The 25000-nt window shown below is 44.4% G+C and overlaps 1 protein-coding gene across 1 annotated transcript in view; it reads right to left on the bottom strand.

Annotated features, from left to right (window-relative positions):
- Nucleotides 1–25000, bottom strand: part of coro7 (coronin 7) — a 193251-nt gene that overhangs the window by 5375 nt on the left and 162876 nt on the right. Inside the window, exons 10-22 of the mRNA XM_084071513.1 lie at nucleotides 8927–8981; nucleotides 8073–8130; nucleotides 7823–7968; nucleotides 7024–7119; nucleotides 6358–6462; nucleotides 5695–5848; nucleotides 4793–4968; nucleotides 4220–4328; nucleotides 3492–3578; nucleotides 2553–2695; nucleotides 1939–2043; nucleotides 1495–1580; nucleotides 55–196 (exon numbers count right to left, since the gene is read on the bottom strand). Of these exons, the coding sequence (XP_083927639.1) occupies nucleotides 55–196; nucleotides 1495–1580; nucleotides 1939–2043; nucleotides 2553–2695; nucleotides 3492–3578; nucleotides 4220–4328; nucleotides 4793–4968; nucleotides 5695–5848; nucleotides 6358–6462; nucleotides 7024–7119; nucleotides 7823–7968; nucleotides 8073–8130; nucleotides 8927–8981 (1462 nt within the window). The remainder of the gene's footprint in view (nucleotides 1–54; nucleotides 197–1494; nucleotides 1581–1938; nucleotides 2044–2552; nucleotides 2696–3491; nucleotides 3579–4219; nucleotides 4329–4792; nucleotides 4969–5694; nucleotides 5849–6357; nucleotides 6463–7023; nucleotides 7120–7822; nucleotides 7969–8072; nucleotides 8131–8926; nucleotides 8982–25000) is intronic.

The following is a 25000-nucleotide window of genomic DNA, read 5'->3' as shown; positions in this document are numbered from 1 at the left end:
CCCACTTGCAATACCCTCACGGCCCACGGGTCGAGAACCCCTGTGTTTGTTCACCTTGCCGGTGAGGATGACCACGCTGGTGTCGGGGTCATAGAAGGGGATGAGGGTGGACGGGGAGACGTCTGTTTGAGTGCTGGCCACGGCTCCGCTGGACAGAGACTCGGCTGAGAGCAGGGAGAGCTCTCTCTCACTGCCTCTGTAGAGAGAAACAGTCAGTGGTCAATAGGCTCTATGCACAGCAGCCATTTTGGAGAAAAATTGGGCCTCTTCTTACTTCCTTCACAAGTGTTACCAATGACACTAATGAAGGCTCTGTTCCATTCTGGTCAAACAGAGTCAGGGTGCTGATATTGTGCATGTTGGCTCACTAGAAACACTAGTGGGTCTCAAAGTGTGGTCCAGGGACCCTCATGGTTCCTTGAGAGGGTGTAACTCTGAGAGTGTACAAATGGAACCAAATGGACCCTCCCGGGTCCATTTGGTTCCATTTGTACACTCTCAGAGTAATGGGAGTCCTTGAAATTAAAAAGTCTGAGAACCACTGTGCTACACTAAATGGAACAGAGCCTTCATTAGTGTCATTTGTAACACCTGTGAAGGAAGCAAGGAAGGGGCCCAATTTCTGTCCAATATGGCTGCTGTGCATAGAGCCTATTCATCTCACTTCACCGGTGCTGTTACAACAATGCTGATTTATTTAAAGAATCTGAGACTGTAGGACTGTGTAGAGTAGACTGTGTCATCTTCTCCACTTCGATCAGGTTTGAAGTTTCATGCTCAAAACATCTCTACAGATACTGTACAGTGGTGGAAAAAGTACTACATTTACTTAAGTAAAAGTATCAATACTGCAATGTAGAACCAGTCTGTTACAATTAAAATGTATAAAGATTCATAAAAATACTTTGAAAAAAGCATATCTACAAGCTCACAATGCGTCGCATCGTGAGCTTCTAGATCGCCTGTTTTCAAATGGCCGAAATATATATAGGGCTGAAGTGGTTAATTAAAGGTAGGGTAAGTTATTTACTTTGTTTAAAATAAGTGTTAAATAGCTCTATATTCTTATAGAACTCATTGCTATATAGTGTTTGTTCAGTAAAAGGAGTCTCCCATGTCTCTCCAGCTCTTTATTAAACAGAAAATGCATTTTCAGTGCTCTCTCCTGATTGGCCTAAATGTTGTCACCTACCTGAAAATGTACTATATTCTGTTTACTAAAGAGCTGGAGAGACCCCTGTGACCGAACAAACGCTCTGTAGCAATGATTATCATCAGAATATAGTACTTTAACCTTTTAACAACAAAAAAACGAATTTACCAAAAGATTTCACTTACCCTACCTTTAATGTATGTTTTGTAATAATAATAAAAATCTACAAAGTAATAGTAACTAAAGTTTTCAAACAATTGTAGTGGAGTAAAAGTTAAATTGTTGCCTCAGATGTACTCTTAGTTACTTTACACCACTGCTGTGGTGTACATTCTCTGTACCTGTCGAACCCGGACACCAAGAGGAACTTGCCATCGCACACCCACACCACACGAGCCCCCCTGTGCCCCTCAGGACCTGGGCCGTCCTACAGTCAGAGAGAGAGAGAGAGAGAGAGGGAGAGAGAGAGAGAGAGAGAGAGAGAGATAGGAGAGAAAAAGAGAGAGAGGAGAGAGAGAGAGACAGAGAGAGAGAGAGACAGAGAGAGAGAGAAATGGGGGGAGATTACATGCCATCCTCTCAATAAACCCATAAGAATAATCTAGATTCATGGTAGTAGGGCAAGGCAAGGTTATCTATTACTTAAATATAATCATACATTCAGAAGGCATCAAAGGGCATTTAAAAAGCATAAAAAGGCCTTCAACGAGAAATGAACACGAGGGATTCAAACCCACATCATGGGACTCATACCCAGCGCAACCCCCTTATGTGCGCCGCTGTACCTGCACTGGTTCGGTAGACTTGCGAGGATCATAGATGCGAACCTTCCCATCCTTGCACACCGTGGCCAGCAGCTTGCCATCTGGACTCCACGCCATGCCAAAGATCTGAAAAACGGAGTGAAGCCAGGGGGGATTTATGGGGGGGATCAGACAGTATTCCCTCCGGCGTGGCCGGCAGAGCGAACACATCCACATGTTGTAGCGGACACACAGTTTAAGCCTTTGTTCTACTTCCTAACATGGACAGCCTTTAATGATGAGATCCATTCTCTCACCTTGGCCGAGGCAAACTATCAGATCATTCTGAACCCCATGCTTGACTATGATTTCACAGCTTCCATTCCCCCAAGGTTAGACAGCATTAACAACCAGATGTCTTTCCTTGTGCATATTGAACTACTGTGGGATAAAAGTGGTGGTCCGGGGACCCTCAAGAGTTCCTCGAAGGGGGTTCTAAATGGAACCCTTGCAGGTCTGTAACTCTGAGAGTGTACAAATGGAACCAAATGGACCCGTACGGGTCCGTACGGGTCCATTTGGTTCCATTTGTACACTCTCAAGAGTTATGAGGGTCCTTTGACAACCGCTGGGATAGAATGTTATCTTCACCCAACCTGGTCCTGGTGTCCGGTGAGAAGCTTGACCTGCTGTCCGGTCTCCAGGTCCCACAGCCTCACGGTGAGGTCATAGGACGAGGACACCAGAAGGCCGCTGGCCAGCGGGTGGAACTTGATGGAGTAGATCTTCTCCGTGTGACCTGGGGAAGGCACACAGCGGCAGTTACTCTTGAATTTCCGCTCAGTCATCATCATCGGAATCACATCACATTCTTATTCATCGACATAATCGGCGCAGTCGGGCAGAGATCTTCCAAAAGCATTACTTTACAGGGAATGGAAAAAAAGAACCTGTGTTCCAATGGAGCCAATGTACAGTAGTTATTTAGTCGCAACGCGTTGTGAGTTTGTAGATCAGCTATGTTCATGCTCTTGCCTACCTACATTGTAGGTGCCTACATTGACATATAAAAAGCACGGTGAGCATTCTGCTTCTACGGACCGACAGTGTGGAATAAACTCCCATTACACCAGACAGGCAGCCTCTGTGGATAGCTTTAAAGCACGGCTCAAGACCTACTTCTTCACTCTTGATTTGAGTTGATTTTTTGGTTGATTTTCAAATCTCTGTGTTGTTATCCATGTCCTCACTGTATTGCCTGATTCACTGCCTTTTGCTATTATTTTAATGTTGTTTTATGCTTTTGCTTTTCTTTTTTTGCTTTATTGTTAAATTAGTTCTTGCTCTTTAAAGCACTTTGAGCTGCATTTCATGTCATGAAAGGTGCTATACAAATAAAGATTATTATTATTATTATTATTATTATTGTAGGACGAAGTAGGGCTTTAACTTGCAGTTGAAATATGGAGATACAAGAATTCTGCCTGACAACAATATATATATATAACATGATGATAAGACAGGTTCATTGATGAACAATCATTTGGACACTGAACAGTGGGTCCAACACATAGTTGTCATGATGTCCGTCCTACCCTGCAAGATGAGCTCTGGCTCGGTCATGGTCTCAGTCAGCCCGCCCTCTGGCACCAGCCACACGCGGATCTTGGCGTCATCGCCAGCTGGCCAGCGGTCAGGGAAGAGGAAAAAAAAACGAGCGCATGAGAACACGCAAACACACGTCACACCAGGGGGAAGGTGGACGCATTGACTCACTGACACTCACTCGCACACAGTGGTGGAAAGTAACTAAGTACATTTACTTAAGTACTGTACTTAAGTACAATTTTGAGGTATTTGTACTTTAATTGAGTATTTCCAATTTCCAATACTTTTACTTCTACTCCACTACATCTCAGAGGCAAATATTGTACTTTTACTCCACTACAGTTACTTGAAAACTTTAGTTACTAGTTACTTTTCAGATATAAATTATGGTCTAATGAAACATACATGAACCACTTTAAACCTATTTTATACACAGTCTATTTGAAAATAGCAGATCTACAACCTCACAACGCGTCGCATCGCGACGCGTTGTGAGGTTGTAGATCGGCTATTTTCAAATATTTAATACTTTTACTTTTGGTACTTTAAGTACATTTTGATGCCAATACTTTTGTACTTTTACTCAAGTCAATTTTTAATTCTGGACTTTTACTTGTAACAGAGTAGTTTTATATTGCAGTATTGGTACTTTTACTTAAGTAAAGAATTTGAGTACTTTTTCCACCACTGCTCGCACACATGCTTGATAACTTACCCACGGCCAGTCGGCGTGTATTGAAGGGGTCCCAGCAGAAATCGACCACATTGACCGAGTTCTGGACAGTGGGCAGGGCCGTGTCTGGCAGCTTGCCTGGCTGAGAGAGCTGAGAGGAGACGAGAGGGGAAATGATTCAGTCAAACACATTGTTTATCGCGCCTCGGAGAATCCGTTGACCTGCGTAGCATGTTCCTTCCTCCTCTATGCCCTCACTTTCCTGTCTCTCTCTGATCCTGCTGTATATAAATAAAGGAAAAACTTTCACTTCCAATGTGAATAAGACAACCTTAATACTCCACAGCTTTCTGATATTCAGCCGTTTTTTTTTTTACCCCTTTTGCTCTCCCCAATTTAGTCACTGTTGTATCCTACTAGCCCCAGCCTGTACGACTACATGGATCGATAAAAATCACCCTCCCCGGCCGGCTTCCCAATCCTAAACACAGCCAATTATGTTTGCATAGATGCTCGGCCAAACCTACTGCCGTCTGCAGTCTAACTAAATCAAACACAGTATAAGTCTAGTGACAAAGGGCGTCGATCAACCTCTTTTGATTCAAACGTCAGTACCTCGAAGACGGCAATCTGGCCACCGGACGTGGCGAGGGGCACGGCCACGCGCTGGCGGTTGGCAGAGAAGCCATCGCACTCTCCAGGTGTGGTGAGGTTGAGGCCCTTCAGGTTGAAGATGTGGGTGTCCCTGTGCATCACTGTCCCCTGGATGTGACGGAACTTGGAGCTTGGCCCTGGGTCAGGAGAACACATGGGGTTCCATATTAACAATAGAATTAAAGTCTCCTCACACTGAACAACTCTTTGTGTATATTTACATTTTCTCCCCAATTTTGCCATTGCCCTGTGTATACACTGCCAACCCCCACATGCCTCCTCTGGGTTTCACCGGGAGAGCAACATACTTGGAGGTTCAAGATAGGGGTGCAACCGTTAATCAAACACATCGATTTAATGGATTATTTAAAAAATAAAATATTAAAAAAAGATTCTCTCTAGACCGGATCAGAAAACTGCTAAATGAGTTGATCCCAGTCTAGTCACCTAAATTAAGCACGCGCACAATTAACGTTATTATCTTCAGCTGTGTTTACCTGCCAAATTGGCTGCTGTGAAAAGGGTCCATTGTGTTCATTGGAAGGCATTGCTCCTGGGAAACTAACCCGGGACTGTTCAGTGGCGGACAAGCTTTTTCCCTCTATGGGTGCTTCCACACATTTCCGTTCGCCTCCGTTCCGCGTCAGTCCCATCCACTCCCATGTTAAAAAAAAACGGAACAGTATGGTCCCGTTTTTTTTTTAACATGGGAGTGGATGGGACTTCCGGCGAACGGAAACGATGCGGAACGGACGCGGACGGATATGTGTGTATGCACCCTACGTGTGTGTGTATGTGTGTGCGTGCGCGTGTGTGTGTGTGTGTGTGTGTGTGTGTGTGCGTGCGTGCGTGAGAGCACATACCCAGCAGGCTGTGGATAGCCTTGTTGCTTTGGCTGGGACTGGGCAGGAACCCTGAGGACAGTCCAGAGGTGGAGGAGGGAGATCTGGACGGTGCAGCGCTGCTGGTGGGTGTGGTCAGAGGACTGCTGGAGATGGAGCAGCCACGCCCTGGCTCCTACACAACCGTACAACAACCATAACACTGGTTTAGCTGCTTTACAGTAAGACATTATATTATGGGATCCCATACATTAGGTGTATGTTCTTTTAACCACATAAACTCTGGTGTCCCTATTTTGGGCAAATAATCGAAATCTTATAAGTGGCGTAACCACTTAATGGTCACTCCTCATGCTGGTTACATCCCCGGCATGCCTATTCTGGGGATAACATTTGCCCCAAAATAGCCGTATTTTTGGGGAAGAGATTTGGTGTAGATGGAAAAAAGTGGTCCAAGTACATTTGTAACTTAGGTCTGTTTTACACAGAATATTGGGTTTAAGAAGTCTTTAAGTGGATAATGTCCTCTAAAGGAAAATGTATGTCCTTTGGTCATTTGATAGTTGACAACGTCTGGGTTTTTGGTCCATAAGCTGTGAAACAATGTGTGGAGCAAGCTGTTTGGATCTGGTAGCGTCAGGTTAGTCAACAACACCTTGTTCCTGTCACTGATCTGTCACTCACCTCTTTGCTCCCTCTACTGGGCAGATCCTTCTTTGCAGGCGCCTGCTTGGCTGGCTGACCCTTGGGTTTGGGACGTTTGTCGGGGTTGAGGCTGACCCTCTCCACCTGAGGGCAACAACACAACCGCAGGTTTCACACAGCAAACGGACACAGCGAATATGATACGATGTGCATGGCATGATGATGATGATGATGATGATGATGTGTATGACGTGGTGAAGATCAGTGGTTCTCAACCTGTGGGCCGGTGGCCGTGAGGATATTGCAAGTGGGCCCCCAAATAAGTGGCAAAATGCTAAAAATGTTATCATAATGTAACGTTAATATTTCAAAAATGTATAATGTAAAAAAAAAAAAAGAAGTGTCATGGTATATTTCTTGAAACCCTTGAAACATGTGTTTTCATAGTGATACCAATCGATTGATTGATCATTAAAATAAATGCCCACCCATCTGACCACTTAACATGGCAGCTGAAGTCAGAGGCTGAGGCTGGGAAAACCACTGATGAAGATGAAGTGTTATGCGGCGATGAAGATGAAGTGCATGGTGTGATGAAGACCATGCTTCAGTGTGGTGAATGACGGTGTGTGTGTGTGTGTGTGTGTGTGTGTGCGTGTGTGCGTGTGTGCGTGTGTGTGTGTGTGCGTGTGTGTGTGTGTGTACCTGTGTGTTCCCTCCTTGCCACCACTCCTCAGCAGACATGGCCGGCTCAGAACCCACTGTGTCCGGGTACAAGTCTGCATGGAACTCCTGGCCCGACTGCAAAGCACACGGTCAGTGCAATTCACATTCTAATTCAAGCTCTAACACGTGACTTTCTGAAACACTGATAAAACCATTTAACATTTGGTCATTCTGGTTAACCCATTCAATCCGGGAACGCATCCGTGTCAATTTAGATTTAGTCTTTGGCTATTCAAAAATAAGCTATGAGCTTGTAGATCTGCTATTTGTTTTCAGGAAAAATCTTGAAAATTTTAGCAAATCTTTGAAATATTATTTTTTTAAAGCGAACATTTTTCACTCAAATCTTTGCTTCTGGGGATTCTACAAATGTTTTTTTTTGTTTACTTGTGTTGCTATAATATCAGTGGTTCTCAAACCTTTTCCATGTCAAGGACCACCCAAAATTATGTCCCCCCCACATCTCAAAATATTTTGTTCCAGGGACCCCCACCAGAAGCAAAGTTTTTAAAGTTAAAAATGTATATATATATTCAAAGATTTGCACACATTTTCACGATTTGTTTTTCAAAAATAGCAGAATGGGTTAATTGATATCAAGTACAGTAGATCGATCTATTGATCTCTCTCTCTTAAATCTAAATAAAACACGATAATAACATTTATGTTCAATTAAAGTATTTCTAACATGGGTTTTTCTGGACACTGTAGTAGTGTAATGGCATGATCGCTAAAATATTATGGTAGTTGTATGAACCGTGGTGTGTTTTGCACACACCTTGCGAGGGACCTGGTAGCTGATGGGGACGATGCAGCTGTCGGTCAGCTGGAACACGCGCATCACCTCACAGGACATGACATCCAGGGCAGACTTGGGCACCATGGCGACCCCCCGCGTCGAGGCGTCCGCCAGACAGTGGCTCACTGCACGGGACAGGAGTCACATGTAGGTGAATTAAATGAGGGACATGAGGCACTCAGGAAATAATTTGAAAACTTGGCTTTTCAAAATTGAAGCCCTACTGTACCTTGGGAGAGGAACGGGTCCGTGGCTGTTACTTCAAAGCAATCAACAACAGCGTCACCCTGTGGAGGAGAAGGGTCATAGCGCTGTTTGGTGGACTTGATGTGAAAAGGTGGAGCATTAAGGCGTCCCTATTCTGGGCATGTCATTAGAAGCTAAAACTCTCAAAAAAGCCTAGGCCTAGAGCAGTGGTGTAAAGTAAGTACGTACATTTACTCAAGTACCGTACTTAAGTACAATTTTGAGGTACTTTTACTTCACTGGAGTATTTCCAATTGTCTATACTTTAACTTCTACTCCACAACATCTCAGAGGTAAATATTGTACTTTTACTCCTCTACAATTATTTGAAAACTTTAGTTACTAGTTACTTTGCAGATATAAATTATTACATTATAAAACATACATTAACCACTTTAGCCCTATTTTATGCATAGGCTATTTGAAAATAGCCGATCTACAAGCTCACAACGCGTCGCATCGCGACGCGTTGTGAGCTTGTAGATGATTTTTTTATTCCAGACTTTTACTTGTAACAGAGTACTTCTACATTGCAGCATTGATACTTTTACTTAAGTAAAAGATTTGAGTACTTTTTCCACCACTGGCCTAGAGTATACAGTACATGTTTAATTTATAGTCCAATACATGCTGGTGTCACGCTGTGAAAATAGCAGATCTAAAAGTAGTAGATGGGCTATCTTAGCCGCGTGACTGTCATTCAACAACATTGAATTCATGCAGTGGTTATTGATATTTTGAGCTAAATGTTTTGACATCAGATTGTAGAATAGACTGATTCCTAATACATATGAATCCACTGGGAAAAAGCAAGAGAGAGATGAGTGGATGTCTTACCATGCCAGCCACGATGAGCAGACCAGTGTCAACATCAAACAAAGGTATCGGGGTCCTGAGAGGGAGAACAAATGAAAAGAGAGCGAGAGTGAGATACGTCTGAATGATAATCAATATTGTGAAGGAGTAGCACGATCATTACATAATCCTTTATAACTGCCAATGAGGGCATCGGGCTGCCGTTGCGCACGGGCACCACTAGGTGGAAGAATATTCCTGATATTAGGGTAATGACTATTGCACTTGGCATGACAGCAAGAAGAAGTTGCACTGCTTTATTTCCACATATCATAATAAGTGGAATAGGCAGCAGGCATTACAAAGAATAACAACTCAATTCAACCGTGAAAACACATTAAGTTCAACAAATGCACAATCGCTTAGAATCACATTCACTCACTCATAGGCAAATCTAAAGTTCGCTGTTCCTAAAAGGCGGCAGCACTCTCGTTAACGTGAGGAATAGGCTCTATGCACAGCAGCCATATTGGAAAGAAATTGGGCCTCTTCTTACTTCCTTCACAGGTGTTACCAATGATACTAATGAAGGCTCTGTTCCATTCTGGTCAGGGTGCTGATATCGTCACTAGAAACACTCCATTTTGGTTCCCAAATGGCCCCTTATGGTGGCTGTGTAACTCTGAGAGTGTACAAATGGAACCAAATGGACCCGTAAGGGTCCATTTGGTTCCATTTGTACACTCTCAGAGTTATGGCGGCCCTTGAAAATAAGACAACCACTACGCCACACTAAATGGAACAGAGCCTTAATTAGTATCATTGGTAACACCTGTGAAGGAAGTAAGGAAGGGGCCCAATTCATTCCCAATATGGCTGCTGTGCATAAAGAGGGGGGGGGGGGGCGAGTATGCGACCGAATAACGACTTGACATAACATAAGGCACGACTTCACCCCCCGGAGAACCGCGCCCCTGGCCTGGCTACCTCCCGCTGCCCTGGAGACTCCAGTCATCTGCCTCCTCCTCCCATGACTCGCTGTAAGCAGATTGTAAGGATGACGGAACTGAATGAGCTTATGACTTATGAATGGGGGGGGGAAATACAACTGGCTGTGGTGACCGAACAAAGCCATAAATCATGTCACTGACCGAGGCACGCTTGCACAAAACAGCCCTGCCCCTCTCTCTCTCTCTCTCTCTCTCTCTCTCTTTCTGTCTCTCTCTCTCTCACACACACACCCCATTCTCTTTCCCCACTATCTCTCTCTCACTTGTCTCAGTCCTTCCCTTCAAGGCAGTGGGGGAAAGTAACTAAGTACATTTACTTACGTACTGTCCTTAAGTACAAATTTGAGGTATTTGTACTTTACTTGAGTATTTCCAATTTCCAATACTTTTTCTTCTACTCCACTACATCTCAAAGGCAAATATTGTACTTTTACTCCACTACAATTATTTGAAAACTTTAGCAACTAGTTACTTTGCAGATATACATTATTACAATATAAAACATACATTAACCACTTTAGCCCTATAGCTAGGCTATTTTCAAACATTTTGGTACTTCTACTTTTGGTACATACATTTTGATACCAATACTTTTGTACTTTTACTCAAGTAAATTTTGAATTCCGGACTTTTACTTGTAACGGAGTACTTCTACTGTACATTGCAGTATTGATACTTTTACTTAAGTAAAACATTTGAGTACTTTTTTCCACCACTGGTTCTTCCCTTCAAGGCCATCATTAGCCGGTCTATTTTCCCGTGGGGACTTCCAGTGACAGAGGACAGTGAGTGGTGGCTGACGGGACCACTTCACATCACAGAGCCACTGAGCCCATGTGTCACCGTTTGAGATACACGTTGGAGAGGCTGTAGTGAGAGAGTGAAAAGCTTCCGATGATGATGACCTACTGTATTGGTACTGCGTTAGATATACTGTATATATAATATATATATATATAGAGAGAGAGAGGCCACATGCATGTCCCCACATCAACCAAGAATGACAGACCGGTGATGTAAGGGTCTATATATACGACAATGTAATGACAGACTGGCGTTTGGTATCTTAAGCAACCGTGCGCGGCGCGACACGCAACGTTTATATACGGTACAGTGCAGTGCAGTGTGTGTGTGTGTGTGTGTGTGTGTGTGTGTGTGTGTGTGTGTGTGTGTGTGTGTGTGTGTGTGTGTGTGTGTGTGTGTGTGTGTGTGTGTGTGTGTGTGTGTGTGTGAGCACAAGTGAATGAATGACTCTGAAAAGGAAGGGGAATATAAAAACAGCTGAGGGAAGGACTACTTTGGGGTAAAAAAAGAAAAGGAAATGACATTAAATGATCCGTCAGCCATGGATACTAGCTGCCTCTAGTGTCTGAGCTTCTATTTTGAAGACAAAAAAGTGATGTTTGTCCCAAAAATATCTTCCATCATTACTCCAATTTCACACAAAGTATAGTCAGTCTGCAAAATACAAAAATGAATACGAGAAATGACTGTGGACATATACAGTATACATACTGTTTACACTGTATACAGGAGCAAACTGCTCCAACAACAGAGCAAAAGCTCCAACAAAACGCAAGTATGAAAGAGCGCCTCAAGCACAATTGTGCACGTGAACAAAGCCTTCTTGCTCCTTCTGTCAGGCTGTCAGACGAGAGAGGCCTCCGGCCCACACTGGGAAGGCACACACCGGCGGTCTTGCACTAACTAAGGTGTTTAGCCCAGGTCGAAGCTGACGTAAGTGGAACTGATTTCAGGAAAGTTCGGGGGTGGGTGGGTGGGCGGGTAGGGGACCCTGGGCCTGGGGGGGGGGGGCCCACCTCCCTTTTCTTCCTTCCTGTTTCTTTCCCTTTCATTCTTATACCTTCTCTCCCTGTGAGCATGAACAAGACCCCCCCCCCCCCCCCCCTCCCTTCACTTCCATCCCCAGGTCCTGTGAAGTGGGCTAGGGGTGGCCACGCTTCGTTAGGGCGGGTTCTGCTGTGTTCCCATGTTCCAGTCCGGACCACAGGGAGTCTCTAAACACCTCCGTTCCCACACACCACCCAGCCTCCCCCCCCCGTCGTTCGTCACTTTCTCTCGCTCGCTCACCCTCTCCTTTGGTCTGTATCAGTTTGCTCTCAAAGCGGGGTTGAGGGACTTGAAGGGGGGGGGGGGGGTGGGGGTGGGGGGCACTCAAAGGTCTGTAACTCTGAGAGTGTGCAAATGGAACCGAATGGATCGGTTCCATTTTGCACACTCTCAGAGTTACGGGGGTCCTTGAAAATAAAAGCATTCGAGACATTTTGACCCCAACCCTGTCACTGTGTCCAGCAATCTCGATTATCGTTGTCCAAATTGCGTTCACTTTCTCTATGGCCTTATCTGCGGTTTTCTCACAGTAAACGCACAACAAGTCAAACAGTAACGTAATAGGCATGGCGCTTTATCTCTGGATATAATGGTCTCTGTTTACCATCGCTTTCATGGTCCACCTCACCAATAGACCATTTTCCCACAGAGGGAAAAGCTTACGGGCACGTGTACCCACACACACGCACGCACACACACACACACACAAATTCACATACTAGATGTATGCACACACTGGTTCCGCACAATAACGCATGCATGCACACATACACTAATAATTGCACACACAGGGTTAATGTCTGGGTAGTGAGGCAAGCGGCCAGATCTCGGTCACATGGGCTGATTATGAATGAACAGGAAAACTATTAAGAGGCTTCATTCATGATGTAAACAGACGTGTGTGACTGTGATGTGTGTGTGTGTGTGTGTGTGTGTGTGTGTGGTGCCCCAAGGTACCGCCACTCCTGATCAGGCCGAAAACCTTAATCCAGACATAAGCCCCCTTTCAGTCCAGTTTGGAGTGACGGGAACGCGGCCAAACACACACGCAAGTACTTAATACTCATCGTATAATGATACAGAACTTTGATGCAGGTCGAGACTGTGATATATCATGTTATACTGTACCAGTGGTTCTCAAAGTGGCGTCCACGGACCCTCGACTTCCCTTGAGGGGGTTCCAAATGGACCCGCGTACAGTCTGCAACTCTGAGAGCATCGTTTCGTGTCATTTTTTGATTTGAGCTAAAAAAGCATTATTTTACACTTTGGCTATTCAGAAATAGCAGATCTACAAGCTCATAGCGCGGCACCGAGTGCTGCGCTATGAGCTTGTAGATCTGCTATTTTGAGAAATCGTGAAAATGTGTGCAAATCTTTGAATATATATATTTTTCAAGCGAACATTTGTAACTCAAATCTTTGCTTCTGGGGGTCCCTGGAACAACATATTTTGAGATGGGGGTCCGTGGCCAAATACATATACATTGCGAGGTCCTTGACATGAAAAGGTTTGAGAACCACTGACATAGTAATATAAGTTTTTTCAAAAAACAGTTAGGATTTAGAGGACATTTCGTAGAATCGGCCTCAGGTCTTGGGTTAAGGCACTCTGCTTCGCGTCGTCCCAACAACAGCTGTAGACATGATATAATCACGACGTATGCCACATTTTTACAGTGCTTCTCAAACTTAATAATGTCAATGACCCCCATAAGAGTTACAGACCAGTATGGATCCATTTGGATCCCCGTCAAGGAACCCTGAGGGTCCCTGGACCCTTAGAGAACAACTGTGTTATAGGAAAGATAAAGAGAGGAGATTGTGTGTGTGTGTGTGTGTGTGTGTGTGTGTGTGTGTGTGTGTGTGTGTGTGTGTGTGTGTGTGTGTGTGTGTGTGTGTGTGTGTGTGTGTGTGTGTGTGTGTGTGTGTGTGTGTGTGTGTGTGTGTGTGTGAGTGAGTGAGTGAGTGAGTGAGTGAGAGTGAGAGAGAGAGAGAGAGAGAGAAATTCAGCTTCTAAATAAGCAAAACTTAGTATCTATGTTTAATTTCACAAGTAACAACCTATAGATGGTTACAGTCTAGCAGCGAGGTCATCAGCTCCTACAAACCGCCCTACACCTCTCTAAGTCCTTCCAGCGCTCTGAGAAGATCCTCTGGATGGTTCACAAATCCCTCCTGGCTTTAGTCTGTCACTAGCACTCTGCCGCTATCAGAGTTTACACAAGGCAGAGAGAGAGAGGGGGGGAGACCCCCCCGTCTGCCATCACCTCACGTCTCTCTCTCTCTCTCTCTCTCTCTCTGTCTCCACAGACCCCTAATACGCATCATAAAATGACCTTCTACACATGACAGCAACCTTCAGCACCATCAGATATGATGGCGATATTAGTCTATTACATTGCCTTTCTGTGTGCGTAAGAGCGTGTGTGTGTGTGTGTGTGTGTGTGTGTGTGTGTGTGTGTGTGTGTGTGTGTGTGTGTGTGTGTGTGTGTGTGTGTGTGTGTGTGTGTGTGTGTGTGTTGCGATCACGAGAATGCTTTGTCGTTTGATAATGCAGTGTACTGTCGGTAGGTCATCTGAAAAATGGAATAATGGGAGAGACGAACGGACAGGTGGATGACAGACAGATGGAGGGCGACGGGGAGGGGGCTCGAAGGACAATATGGGACGGAGGGAGGCCATCGGGGGCGGGGGGGGGGGGGGGGGGTCGCAGAATGATGCAGGTGAGAGGTATCTACAGCTGTGATCTGGGTGGATTTGGCGGGGAGAGGGATTATCTCAAAGTGGACAGAAACTGGAGGCCCGCCCGAGTGAAAGTGTCCAGTCACTGGACAAATAAGCACAGGCAGGATAATATTGGTAGCGCGCACGAACACGCACTCCCTCCAGAAATCAGCAACAAGGTGCCGAGATAATTGGCCCAGTATGAGTGCTGCACATGCACATGTACAGTACACGTACACGCCAGTGGTGGAAAGTAACTAAGGTCATTTACTTAGGTACTGTATATACAATTTTGAGGTATTTGTACTTCACCAGAGTATTTCCAATTGTCTATACTTTAACTTTTACTCCACTACATCTCAGAGGCAAATATTGTACTTTTACTCCACTACAATTATTTGAAAACTTTAGTTACTAGTTACATTGCAGATATAAATGATTACATTATAAAACATACATTAACCACTTTAGCCCTATTTTATACCAAGGCTATTTGAAAATAGCCGATCTACAATGATGCGAGCTTGTAGATCTGCTATTTTCAAATATTTTAGTACTTTTACTCTTGGTACTTTAAGTACATTTTGATGCCAATACTTCTGTACTTTTACTCAAGTCAATTTTGAATTCTGGACTTTTACTTGTAACAGAGTACTTCTATATTGCAGTATTGGTACTTTTACTTAAGCAAAGAATTTGAGTACTTTTTCCACCACTGGTACACGCACACACACAACAAACACACACACACAACAAACACACACACACACACACACACACACACACACACACACACACACACACACACACACACACACACACACACACACACACACACACACACACACACACACACACACACACACACACACACACACACAGACACACACACACTCACCTGTGTATACATTGGCATGTCCCTTGCGTAGATAGCATCACAAGGACACAGCGGTGCATTATACAGAGTTAATGAAAGTAGCCTGTAGCTCTGTAGGGCCATGAGTTAAGCTAGGCTAACTGTAATGACCAGATCTCTATCCATGAAAGGAACCTTTCTGTGTGCCAACAAAACACTGTTCTTATGGGACAGACAGAAATAGGCCTGTTATCACACACACTACAGGTACAGGCTTATGTAAAACAGTGAGGCATAGTTAACAAGAAGCCATTTGCTCGAGAGTCGAAAATTATAGAAGAGGCTTTAGGGAATTAACCACTGAAGCCCCATTTTATACTTCGTCATACAATGTCGCGCAAAAAATATCTGATCTACGTTGTTTTTTGAACACATTTTAAAGCTTTGGAATTTAAAAAAAAGTGCCGTTAGTGACAAAAAAATAGGGACGCGAAGTTTGTCTGAGCTCTGGAGACTTTCCCTTGAGCGCCATTTGACTCATTTTAGGGAATATTCAAAGCTCATTTCATTGTCTAATCGCTGTTCGACTGTCGATTGCTTAATTTGATTCTCTTTCCCCCACTGCTCCTAATAGTTAGGATGGGTAAACCCCAGAGGACAGATTCCACATAGGTGCAAATGTACCACAGCAAATACCCCAACAACAACAACAACAACAACAACAACAACTGTATCAGGTGGCCTGGTTATGTCAGTGTGGTCAGTGGGAGTGAGTGGGAGGGTGGTGGTGGTCCGGTTACATCAGTGTGGTCAGGGTGGGTGGTGTTCGGCTGTGCTATCAGCGAGGTGAGGGGTCTGCTGAACTATGAACTCAAAACAGGCCACTTTATCAGCCAGCTGCCAGAGACACAGTCTCCAGGACCTATAGCTCATACAAAGCTGTCGCTGGACGTCTCTGGCGTCCCATCGTTGGTGACTGGTCTGCTGGTGGTTCCCACTGCGGCCAGCTGTATTAGAGACCAAGGACCGGAGTGAATGTAGCTCAAAAATAATGTTTTGGTTCATCAGAAAGGATGACAGGGACATTCGGGGTGGGTCACCGCATAAACAGTTGCGGTTGGCGGACTCTGGCCACCGATGCACTCGAGAGGTTGGAGGGTGAGAACATGCGCTGGCTTTCCCAGCAGTTTGCGTGTGTGTGTGTGTGTGTGTGTGTGTGTGTGTGTGTGTGTGTGTGTGTGTGTGTGTGTGATTCACATAAAGCCACGGTAAGCCAAGAACTGCTGTGGTGAGATGAATACAAAACTATCACTAAAGAGCCCCCCCCCCAAAAAAAAATACCGCATTCTTCTCATGGTCTGGTTTATGCCAAAACTCCTGACCCAATGAGCAACCAGCATATGACCAGCCGCCAATATTACGAGAACAAAATGTACGAAATATTCTGTTGACCCCCTTTTTATCAGTTCATCTCTTCATCGTTTGCTATTAGATCTCATGACCCCCTCTATCAATTCATCTCTTTATTGCTTGTTATTAAATAATAGTTGTTTTATGTTCTTAGAGTCTCAGCGAGACCGATGAGGGTTTTGAACACACTTAAAGGACCATACCGGTGGTCTGGCAATGGTTCTGATTCTTCAGGGTGTTTAGCATGTTCAACAGGGTCATGTTGAAATGCCCTGGCAATCTTCTGAATGCCAGCTAATTCACACAATTCTTTTACGGGGCAAGATTTGAAGCCTGGACCTTGCTTTCTCTGGCAGGTCTTTACAATATATGCAGCAAGTTTAGATTTAGATGTCCCCCAACGCTGACATTTTGGGTCAACAGACACATTTATGAACAAGGTCTAGAGTTCATTCTACAGCCATGTCACCATGTAGATTATAGAAGAGTCTCGGGTCTTCAGGCAGCACAAGCTGGTAGTGAGTTTGTGTGCGATGTTGTTGCTTTTAATACCAAGACACCATCTAATTGACCAGTGGTTCTCAAAGTGGGGTCCGGGGACCCCCAGGGGTCCTTGAGGGAGTTCCAGGGGGTCCCCCGCAAAAATAGTTAATATAGCATTAAAATCAGCATAACAACTTTCACTCTATTTTATACTTTGGTTATTCGAAAAGACTGTTTTCAAAGCATCTTGGAGAATTGTGAAAAAAGTGGACTAATTTCTTAACATTTTTAACAACACAAATCTGGAACAGAATCTTTTCAGATGACAGCCTACGGGCAAATGCATATCAATTGAAAACATGAAAATGTTTGAGAACCACTGTAGTAGGTAGAGTTCAGAGAGTTCTATTCTTGAGGGATGGTGGAGTTTTTTTTTCCTGCTATGCAGCAGACTCCATCTGTTTGAGCACTTCACAAATACAGCTATTAGTGCTTGTGCTTGTCTCTCAATGAAGCTGGCGTGAGCAGGGGGATGACGGGCAAAGCACCAGGCTGATCCTCCTCTTCAAAGCTTTCTGGGAGAGCTTTTGGATGGTAGGCAAGGGGAGTGAGTGACGTTAATGCATTTTAAAACGTGGATTGATTTGAAACGTCTAGCCCAAAATAGACGCTGGAGAAAAGATTTACGAACAAGAATCAAGCATCCATGAAGAATTAACTGGGCAATTATTTCTAGCCAACACTGACTCAATTATTAAAGAAGGCTACCGGTCTATACTTGGCCCCCTCCTTTTTTCCCACTACACCAAATGTGTTGTGAGCTTGTAGATCAGCAATTTCTTTTGACCAAATATTCACCTATTATGTCATGCCTAGAATAGGGATGCTAGGCCTGGGCCGCTGGCATAGAGGTCCCGACACCTAAGCTCAGTGTAGCCTGACAGCGTGTCGCGAGTTCAAGTCCCGATCCCGACGGCCTTTGCTGCATGTCACTCCCCATCTCTCTCCCCGTTTCCTGTCAGCCTACTGTCCTGTCAATAGAGGCATAAAAGCCAACAAAAATACATCTTTAGAATAGGGATGCTAGAGTTCATGTGGTTACTAACTTTGGCCAAAGGTTTACCATAAAAATAAAGCTATTAACAATATAGTCTAGGTTTATGTATGATATGGCTGAAGCTGTGAATAGATAATGACGTGAACTGATGACAGTATGAGCCTTTAACCCTCTAAGACCGGGAACGGATCTGTGTCATTTTAAGATTTCTTTGGGCTATTCAAAAAATAGCAGATATGCAAGCTTGTAGATCTGCTATTTTTTTGGGTTGAAAAATCATGAAAATGTGTGCAAATCTTTGAATATATATATTTTTCAAAGCAAACATTTGTAACTCAAATCTTTGTTTCTGGGGGATTCTACAAATGTCTTCTAAATCCTAACAGTTTTTTGAAAAAAACGTATGTTGCTATAATCAGTGGTTCTCAAACTTTTCCATGTCAAGGACCCCCAAAATTATATGAATTTTGGCCGCGGACCCCCATCTCAAAAATATTTTGTTCTAGGGAGGGACCCCCCAGAAGTTGTAACAGAGTTAAAAATGTTCGCTATGGAAAAATAGATTCATTCATTCATTCAAAGATTTGCACACATTTTCAAGATTTTTCCCAAAAATTGCAGATCTACAAGCTCATAGCGTGGCACTCGGTGCCGCGCTATGAGCTTGTATATCTGCTATTTTTGAATAGACCAAAGAAATCTTAAAATGACACACAGATGCGTTCCCGGTCTTAAAGGGTTAAGTCCCACAGGTGTTCAGGTTGCCCTAACAATGGAAGGATTGGTGCAAATATAATCCACTGTTGATTAAATGGGCTTTACGGCAGAAGGGAACAGTATTGACCCTGACGGTATGGGCCAGGTTTCTGCTGGAATCTCCTGGATGCTCCGAAGCACCGGGGTCGACCACCATTGTTCTGTATTTCTATATGAGTGACATTTTAAATGGTTTTAAACTGTACAACACAAAGAGCGTGCCACGGGACTTAGTTTACAGTGAAATGTGATCCTAACCTAATTAAAGACATCATGGAAGCATATTCAAAATAGCCAGAGCATGGGTTTGGCAATGGTTTAGTGATGTATCAAACGCCCTTAGAGTACTAAAAATGAAGCAAAAACGCACTAAAAATACGCCAGAAGAAAGCAAACAAACAGTATATCACAAAATAATGAGCTCGGCCTGCATCATAAACTCACATTTCTTTGGCTTGCGTGGGATTATGTTATGGGCTTTTATTGGAGGCCGAGTTCTCACGGAGAGGCAGGCCAGGATGCAATGGTGTCAGCGCGGCCTGAATCAAAGCCGCGGGTCTGGGCCATAAGAGTGTATCAGAAGCAGTGTGGAAAAAGTACTCAGAATGTTTACTCAAGTAAAGTAGCAATACCACAATGTAAATGGTGCATTTATATACTAGCACCTTTATCCTAAGCGCCTAACAATGATTGTGCATTACATTCACCCATTCACACACCGACGGCGGAGGAAACCATGCAAGGCACCAACGGGCTCGTCAGGAGCAATTAGGGGTTCAGTGTCTTGCTCAAGGACACTTCGAACACTAACTCTGGGGGAGCCCGGGATCGAACTGGGAACCTTCCGGTTTCTAAGCGGCCGTTCTACCTCCTGAGCCACTGCCGCCCGTAGAAATGTAGAAATACTCCTAGACCTGTATTAAAAATGAAAAAAAAAGTGACTTGAGTAAAAGCCCAAAAGTATTGGCATGAAAATATACTTACAGTACCAAAGTAAAAGTACTCAAATTTGTAAAAAAAAAATCAAACTTGGTCGAAAATAGACGATCTACAAGCTCACAACGAGTTGCATCGTGATGCGTTGTGAGCTTGCAGATTAATGTTAATGTATGTTTTGTAATATAATAATTTAAATCTGAAAAGTAACTAAGGTTTTCAAATAAATTGTAGTGGAATAAAAAGTACAATATTTGCCTCTGAGGTGTAGTGGAGTATTAGTATCAAGTATCAAAAAGTGAAGCAAAAGCTACATCCGTACTTAAATACAGTACCTGAGTAAATGTACTTAGTTACTTTCCACCACTGTGCGAGCGCATCAGAAGTGGTGTCTACGGCGCTGACGTGTTGCAGAGCTCTAAAGATCTTCGCCGCAAACTCCAGAACCACAGGGCCTTGAACCTACCGCTAACACTAGCAGTGCTACATGCACTCCCCACTCACACCAGCGCGAGCCCCCAAATCCTAAGGCCGTTTCAATTAGCACTGTCCCAGTTACGCTCCATTCCCATGAGGGCAGACCAAATGTTCCCAGACGTAACCATAACCCTCACTTCAACTTAACGCTCTCTCTCTTGGCTTCTCATGACTGCTTCTCATGATATCAGAAAGTGAGCGTAATGGAATGACTCCAGTGTTGTCGTTCTCTTCGCCCCCAATATAATACTGGCACCCAGATGACATACAATGGAGCAAATATGACCATAACCACTTAACCCATTAAGATTCTACAAAATGTCTTAAAATCCAGTTTTTAAGACAAAGTTTTTTGAAAAAACTTATGTTGCCATGTCAGTGGTTCTCAAACGTTTTCATGTCAAGGACCCAAAAATGTATATGTATATGTATTTGGCCACGGACCCCCATCTCAAAATATTTTGTTCCAGGGACCCCCCAGAAGCAAAAATTTGTGTTGCAAATGTTCGCTTTAAAAATATATATATATTCAAAGATTTGCACACATTTCCTCGATTTTTCTAAAATAGCAGATCTATAAGCTCGTAGCGCCGCACTCGGTGCCGCGCTACAAAGTGTAAAATAATGCTTTTTAGCTCAAATCTAAAAATGACACAGATGCGTTCCAGGTCTTAATGGGTTAAGTCCTATTAAAGATCGTTCAACAATTGCCAATCAACAGCTTACAGCGTGTCACAATGCGACGCATTGTGAGCTTATGGATCGGCTATTTTTCTAAATGATTGCATTGTTTTGTGTGTGATAAAAGCTTTTCACAGACCCAGCACTCCTCTGATTGGCCGACCTTTCAGCTAAAACAATATACCGGTGCCTGCATTTTCACCCACTGTCGATCCAAGCTATGGGACGGCACCTTTGACACTACAGATCCCATAGGCCATGGTGTAAATGCTAATAAACAGCTTACATTTACGAAAAGTTAAAAAATGGCTCCCTCACTCCCAGCATACATGCCAATGGTGGATACCCGTGTGCAAGTTTAGATCGATTGGCCAACCCACTGAAGAGACAAATGGATGAGAAGGAACCTTAGGATAGTACATGTTTTCACTGCAGTATTGTCCCCGTCAGTAACCCTGCTAAGCTCCACTCAGCATGTGTGTGTGTGTGAGAGAGAGAGAGAGAGAGAGAGAGAGAGAGAGAGAGAGAGAGAGAGAGAGAGAGAGAGAGAGAGAGAGAGAGAGAGAGAGAGAGAGAGAGAGAGAGAGAGAGAGAGAGAGAGAGAGAGAGAGAGAGAGATACACAGTGAAATCATCAGTTAATTCATCCATTTGTAACTCTGAGAGTATACAAATGTAATTTGATGTCTATTTGAATAGATTTGTATACATTCAGAGTTAGGAGTTGAGAGAGAGAGAGAGAGAGAGAGAGAGAGAGAGAGAGAGAGAGAGAGAGAGAGAGAGAGAGAGAGAGAGAGCGAGAGCGAGAGCGAGAGCGAGAGCGAGAGCGAGAGAGAGAGCGAGAGAGAGAGAGAGAGAGAGAGAGAGCACTCTTGCCAGTGTGAGTGTTTAAGGGCATTGGGCCCGCCTGCCTCTCTTGCTACCTTCAGTAGCCAGTTCATTAGAAAGGAATTAGAGTTGACGCGCTGCGTTCTTGAGAGCGGGAAGAAAGCCCAGGATTGTTGGTGGCATGGAGGCCAGCTGTGGTCATGTCTGAGCCCCAGTGACAAGGCCCTCAGATGGACTGCCAAGCGCTTGCTTTCGCCTCTCTTCTCTACTTTGCTCCACCGGGCCCCAAACACCCCCCCACCCCCCCCCCCCCACCACCACACTACCCCTACAATCTGCAAGCAAGGGGTACTGGCGAGCGCGCGCACGCACACACACACACACAATTACACTATCTAAAACATGTGCCAGAACTTAATTAAAGTCACTGCGTCACAGTCCCCATGTCAACAGGTCTGGAGTGGCCCCTTTGATATCACCCAGCCCCCCGACTAAACCCTCCCGCCCTTCATACGCACATACACACACACCTACACACAGCAGGCTCTGCAAAGCTGCCGCAAATTTACCACATTAACCCGAGTCCCTATTTTGGGCACATTATCACGGTCAGAGTGTGAGTGTGGGCCGACCTGATAGTCGAGTGGGTAGGGCGCACGCCTCATGGGCTTTACCGACAGCGAGTCCCTGGTTCAATTCCCTTTTTTGCTGCGTGTCGCTCCCCTGCTCTCTGTCCGCATTTACTGTCTGAATAAAGCATGAAAATGCCAAAAATAAATCTTCATTTTTGATTTGATTAAACAAAGCGAAAATAGCAGCTCTACAAGCAAACATGTTGCATCATGCCGCATTGCATCATGCCGCATTGCATCATTCCGCGTTGCATCGTGACACGTGACATAGTGACACGTTGCATCGCGATGTGTTGTGAGCGTATAAATTGCCTATTATTTTCACTGTTTGTCGTACGACGAAGTATGCAGGGCTTGCAAGCGGTTAAACAAAGCTAAACTAGAAACTGCAGGCCCACAAAGTTCAGCCAGTACTTGAATCCCTATAGAGCTGTTTATTGTCAGAACAATCAGAACCAGAACCATAATAGTGCTTCATTAGCGTTCCATCTTGTCATCAAGCACCGGCTCTCCCCATCACTGTCACCAGCATCCTCTATCACCACCACAGATCTCAGCTCCAAACCCTGCCTGCCGACAGAGACCACGCCGACGGCGAGTCCGCTACAACCCACCGAGGCCACAGCGCACTCGATAGGGCCTTGTAGCGCATCGGCGCGCATCTCGCTAAATACCAAGTATGCTTCTAACGACATAATATGTAGTTAAACACTTTTCACGAGACAACTTAGCATACAGGCTGTCTGACCGCATCATCTGACAGCGGACGTCTGTTTTGCATAATGTTGACACGAGAAAAAGGAACAAAAAACCCAACATTTTACAGGAAAGCCCAGTGAGAGTGAGAGAACACTGGGGCTGCTGCCAACAGGACAGATGATGACGCAGGCATCGAGCAACACACACACACACACGCACGCACGCACGCACGCACGCACGCACGCACGCACGCACGCACGCACGCACGCACACACACACACACACACACACGGTTCTATTTATGTCAGACAAATAAGAGACGTCAGAAAAACATCTCTATAAACCACTGGCTCACAATCTTCAACCCAATCGCCAGAGAGAAAACTAAACGTTGCCGTTGTATGCTTGTGCAAACCACAGATATGTTGCATCTCAACGTTTCAAGGCAGGCGTGACGTCAGCAGCGGGCTGACCGAGCGCAGTGCTAGCCGAGCAAGTGCCTGCGCCGAGCGGCGCGATGCCCGCTGGTGCCCGAATTGATTTGATTGGATTTATTTGGACGTCATGCTAAAAGAAAAGTACATGTCGTACGTGCTTTTCACCGACAATAACACGTCAGGGATGAAGACATATTTCCATTGTGGTCCTGTCGTCTTGAACAAACAAAGCATGCTGACTCAGTGTCGTTACCAACCGACAGAGAATACTCAAATACATTCTCAGTTATAGTCTACTTCAAAATGGCACTTGACTTGAGTCCACATGGTGCACATGTGGGTTCAAAATGCATTTATCCATACGCATACATGCATACACACAGATGCACACACACTTGCATGCATATTCACACACACACACACACACACACACACACACACACACACACACACACACACACACACACACACACACACACACACACACACACACACACACACACACACACACACACACACACACACACACACACACACACACAATTCGATTTCTAATAAGACAACAGAAAACATCTCTAAAACCACTGGCTCATTGATTCGTTTCATAGCAATTATTCTATCGATTACTTTTCCGATTAATCAAATAATCTCAATGCATGTTTATATAACAAATTGATCAACAAATGCAGGACCACATTGGAAACAAGTGTTTGCTTTCATGCGTTATCCTCGGTGATTATACTTGTATATCTTTTACCAAAAAATAAATGAAAAAAGGATCATCAACCACCTAAGCGTTATGTTATATTTCGCACTATGGTGTCATGCAAAAATAGTTAAAATAGCCAATCTACAAGCTCACAACGTGTCGCGATGTGACGCATTGTGGGCTTGTAGATCGGCTATATTTTTTTGACTATTTTAGATTATTTTTTAAATGTTTTTAACGTAAAATGACATGCCCAAAATAGGGATGGATTATTAATAGATGATTTAAATTAAATCGATAAGTTAGATTAACTGTTGCACCCCTGCAATCCTGCATGTGTCCATCCATAAGCATGCATGCACGCACACGCACTCACATGCACGGTATCAGCGAGGCCGATCTCTCAGACCTATAAACCTGTAGTTACCTGGGGCAGACTGGCCCATAAAGACATAAAGCAGCCAGGTCACTGGTCATAAACTGGCAGGGATCCTCTACACACACACACACACACACACACACACACACACACACACACACACACACAGCTCTAGACTGGGAGGGGATG

Source organism: Gymnoscopelus microlampas, assembly GCF_963454915.1.
Source record: "Gymnoscopelus microlampas genome assembly, chromosome: 11".
Taxonomy (NCBI): domain Eukaryota; kingdom Metazoa; phylum Chordata; class Actinopteri; order Myctophiformes; family Myctophidae; genus Gymnoscopelus; species Gymnoscopelus microlampas.
Note: the sequence above shows the minus strand (reverse complement) of the source record. Positions and strands in the feature narration are given on the sequence as shown.